This window comes from Fomitopsis serialis, assembly GCF_022376445.1.
Source record: "Fomitopsis serialis strain Sig1Antser10 chromosome Unknown B0H18scaffold_598, whole genome shotgun sequence".
Lineage (NCBI taxonomy): Eukaryota > Fungi > Basidiomycota > Agaricomycetes > Polyporales > Fomitopsidaceae > Fomitopsis > Fomitopsis serialis.
The window spans coordinates 1-4,435 of NW_025955558.1; the positions used below are offsets into that span (position 1 = coordinate 1).

Here is a 4,435-nt window from a genome sequence, read left to right on the forward strand (position 1 = left end):
CCGCCTAACCACATCATCATCAACGCGTCCGTCGACGTCGCGCCAGGCGTCGCCATCGACGAGCACCGGCGCACCCTCGTCGGCGTCGTGCTCGACCTCTTCCAGGGCAAGCCCAGCCTCCACAAGATGTCCTTCTTCGCCGAGGACGCCGTCTACGAAGACCCGTACGTCCTCCCCCTCCTCCCTCCGCCCCTCTCACGTCGCCCGCCGCCAGCGTCGCCAAGAGCGTCGGCCGGATGTCGATAGCAGCGCAGTTCTACGGCCTCCCCGAGCTCGTGCGCGCCTCCACCACGGAGTCCGCGCGGATCACCGCCTCCGACGCGCGCACGACCTCGTTCCACGTCCGCCAGGCGTTCACGCCGAAGCTCGTCCCGAAGACGATCGCGTTCGACACCGTCATGACGATCACCGTCGACGCCGCCGGCAAGATCGCGCACTGGCAGGACCGCCCAAGCGAGGGCATCCCCGCCGGCGGGAGCGGGCTCGCGGAGTGGATGCGGGAGAAGCAGAGCGAGCTGACGAAGGCGGTGTTGACCCTTCCGAAGGACGAGGTGGAGGATTTGGAGAGGTGGAGGAGGTGGTATGGAGACGAGGTACCGAGGTGAGGGGCGAGTAATTTGTAGGCGGACACGAGTACTGTGAGTGGACCGACTATGAAGCATTGCCAAGTTGGCGTTGTTTGTTTATTCCCTTAGTGTCGCCAAGGGCAGAGCCCTACATAGTATGTAAACAATACATGCATATAATCCCTGATGAAGAAGTCTTCCGTCGTCATTTTTCTTTTGCCATTGCCCGCGACGGTCGAGCCCTACTTTTACAAGACTAGCAGTAGAGCTGTGTGTACGAGGTCGTGCTATCAGGTTCAGACTGGGCATACGCTTATCGCCAGAGCTGGACCGAGGACGTACCAGTGTCATGGAGAGGAATGGAGTGTGATGCTACGCGACAACGGTCAAAAGGAGGTACGACGAGAACTAGCGCATATTGTAACGTCTACATAGGGTTTCACCCTCAGTGACTATAAAAACAAACAAGAGTAATAGAGTAGGGTAGTAAGGACTAGGACTGGATAGGGGAACTGCCGCATGTACGTCGTCGCGTAGCATAGCCTCCCACCGAACTGTCTGGCAGAGTCCCATAGTCCCAATAAATACTACGATATCATCCGCGCGTCGTTCGCGGTCTTCCGTCCGCCCCACTGTCCTGCTTGGTCTCGTTGCCGCCCTCTCCGCCCTCTCCAGGTTGTTATATATTGCCGCAAAGCGGCCCGTATCGTCGATGTATCGAAAGAGGGGCCGCATAGTGGGCCAAGTCGGTGCTAGAACGGGAGCGCTGTTCGAACGTATCGACCCCCGTGCAAATAACAACCGTGGATCACATCCTCGTATGAGGTGGGCGCGTGTGTGCGGCCTGCGATCAAACATGAATGATACCTCGAGTCAGGGTATTCCTGTGGCAGGCTCGACCCCGGAGAACAGTGAAGACGAATGGCTATAGTGGACACCGCCATGACGGACCCCGTCGACGACGCCGGCCAGAGAGCGCTTGCACAAGCAGGACCGTCCGGGGGAAGGGATTCCCGTCGGCGTGACAATGCTAGCGGAGAAGACGCAGAAGGAGAAGCAGTGCGAGCTGACGAGGGAGGCCCTGAGCCTACCGAAAGATTGAAGAAAAGATTCGGATTGGGAGAGGTACCGAGGACGGGAAGCACAAACGGGAAATTGTCGAGTGGCAGAGCATGAGTATTGTCGGGCACCAGGCTCACAACCAGATGAGTGCTGGGCGAGCTGGCCGCCATCGATTATCCATAGCGACTTCAAACCAGTCCCTAACGGAGCACGGGCAAGACTGGTCGAGCTCTGTGCGGACGATAGCGATGCGCCTCCCTGCATGCAGGACGCCCTGTAATGTTTTTAAATAGACGGCGACCAGGTCTGGCAACTTGATCCACATACGAGTGGGCACGCAACAACTCAATGTCAACGTGACGGCGGGGCACCTCCGATGCAACGAGATCAAGGCCTTCGGCAACTCCTGCCAGTCAAAAGCATTCTGAGAGTCGCGTTCATCGTGCGCATCGAAGTGTAACTTCAACTCCCGCAGACTGCTCGAATCAAGGCTCGATATGAATAGGGGGATCATCGACCGGTCCCTTGCGGTACCATCAAAGAGATCAAATGACAGGGTGAGGATCTTGAGCGACCGGTGATGAGACAGGCCCTGGCCCATCAACCATCCTATGCCTGCACGATATGTTCAGCTCAACGAGATGTGCAACCCGTCTGACTTCTCACATTGGGCAGCCTCATCAACTTCGAGCTCTAGCGTCTCCAGAGTTCCTGCAGATCTGTGAAACATTTCGTTGAACGCATGCCCACCAAAGTCCGCATGCCGAAGGCCAGACATCCACTGCAGCTTTCGGAGCTGCAGTTCGTAGGGTGCTTCTAAGAACGCCTCCGTTACGGCTTGCAATGAAATGGGATCGCCATCCCAGGGTCCCAAGCGCAGGTCCTGGATACATATGCGAATATCGGTACTTTCGGTGGTATTCGGGTGAACGTCGTCAGGGCTCGAGATGTGGATATCAGAGATCCACAAAGTAGACAAGGACGGAAATGCAGAGATGACCTGCAATACCTCCCTGACAGTACGGACCGACGTTCGCTGCAGGACCAACGTCTTGAGCCGAGGGAAAGCAAAGACGGACGTCAAGACGCCGCGAAGATCGACGCCGGGGCTGGTGCCCTTCGGACTGGCCAGATCCAGGAAGCTCCGCAACTGAAAGCGACGCGCAACCAGGGTGTCGATGTTGGGGACACAGCGCAGAATCTGGCATAGGAAGTTGTAGCGCTGCCCCTTCCGTCTACCCGCTTGCCGAAGAACCATCGTCGGCAAATGCAGTTCCCGTACGAGGGAACCTACGCCTATCCCGCCGAGTGCGTCTGAGGTCGACTCGAGAACGGTGAGGAATCGCAGACAGTCTCGCACTGTCCTCAATTTGACTGTCCTGAAGAGGTGCAGACGCGCTGTCGGGAGCCAAGCGGAACAGGCCAGGCTACACGCCTTCAGCGCGTAAGGGTCGTCGTGCAGGTGGTCCAGGACCTGTTCTTGTATCTCGATTGGAAGATCCGAGGCAGGCATGTTGCGGTTGGCGATGCTCCTTTATGTAACGTACGTGGCAATTGGGGACGGCCTGTTGACAAGTTCGACGAGGACGCGAGGAAAGCTGTCAGTAGAACAGTAAGGAAACGCTCGCAATCTGAGGTGGTGCCAAGTACCCGATGGCTAATATTTGTATGCCTTCGTGCTCGCTTGACTTCGACTGGCTACCATAACAGCTGGTATGTGTACGGGAGGAGGAACGATCGTCTCGAATTGGCAAGTGCGCCTGGCCGACGGTATGCCGGCAATTCCCGTAGTCTCGCTCAAGACCCTCCACGCGGCGCTAGCGTGGACGTGCGGGGTTTGTGTCGAACCTAGCAATTCCCGGTAAGATGTTCCGTGACTAGGCCTGTGAACGTCCGTCGTCCCAGTCACTGTGAACTGTGCTGAATTCATGAAACAATGCCCTGGTGAGTATAGTACACTACGTGGGTGCAAGATCCAATATACGCGACAGGTGGGCTATACATTGTTCATAAGTACTAACGTTGAACGTTGAATACTCAGTGCCGCTTTACCTGCATCCAATTCAAGTTACCACCTGTAGTACTATGCGAGTGTTCACCGACGAGTGTCCCTTAGCAGACTCGCCTACCCTTGGTTGTCTGGTTCCCCATTTCTCTCTCCAACTGAGCGGGGACTTATGACGCGGATCAAACACTGTGGAGGCCGGGAAACCGATCGAAGTCGACGCCGGTACTAGTCGGATGAGCAGTAGGCGGCGGCCATGGAGTCTGTTGTAGTTGCGAGCGAGGCCCGGGTTACGCACCGTCTGCAATTGCAATTGCATTAGAACTTGAAGGGCAGATTTGAGGTGGTCGCCGCCAACTTCTTGGGCGCATTCACGGGAGTACAGTCTGCCTCCAAGTTCTGTACATGAATAATATCATCCGGCAACGAATATATATACATATTCTTCGAGAGGTAGGAAACTGAACCAGTATCCACTCGCACTGATGCACGAATACCAAGCGACTGCCCTTGGATGGTAACAAGTGCCATGTCGCAGTGCAGAGTAGCGATGGTCGGCACATGACGTCCATATAATGCTCCATATATTGCATCCATTCGTGCATCTTCAACGGCTCCGCACATCCAAGCCTAAATAGCGCACCTGCTCCGCGCAACCTCTTGAAGGTCCGGGTTGCAACCGCATTGCGCTTTCAAGACTTGACTTTATCGATGTATCCGCGCTGGGAGCATACCCGTTGATCAGACGAGGAACACGCGCGGCTGAAGGGACTCACCATTGAAGTGTCGTGCACGATACTGA

At 56.2% G+C, this 4,435-nt stretch overlaps 1 protein-coding gene across 1 annotated transcript; it reads right to left on the reverse strand.

Annotated features, from left to right (window-relative positions):
• Positions 1–1,761: 1,761 nt before the first annotated feature.
• On the reverse strand, positions 1,762–3,173 carry B0H18DRAFT_1219957 (uncharacterized protein; the record flags this gene model as incomplete). The annotated part of the gene is made up of 2 exons (XM_048036719.1): positions 2,295–3,173; positions 1,762–2,243 (listed from the first exon to the last, which is right to left on the reverse strand). The coding sequence occupies exons 1-2, from the start codon at positions 3,139–3,141 to the stop codon at positions 1,762–1,764; spliced, it is 1,329 nt and encodes a 442-aa protein (XP_047884374.1). The 5' UTR covers positions 3,142–3,173.
• Between the last annotated feature and the right edge of the window lie 1,262 nt (positions 3,174–4,435).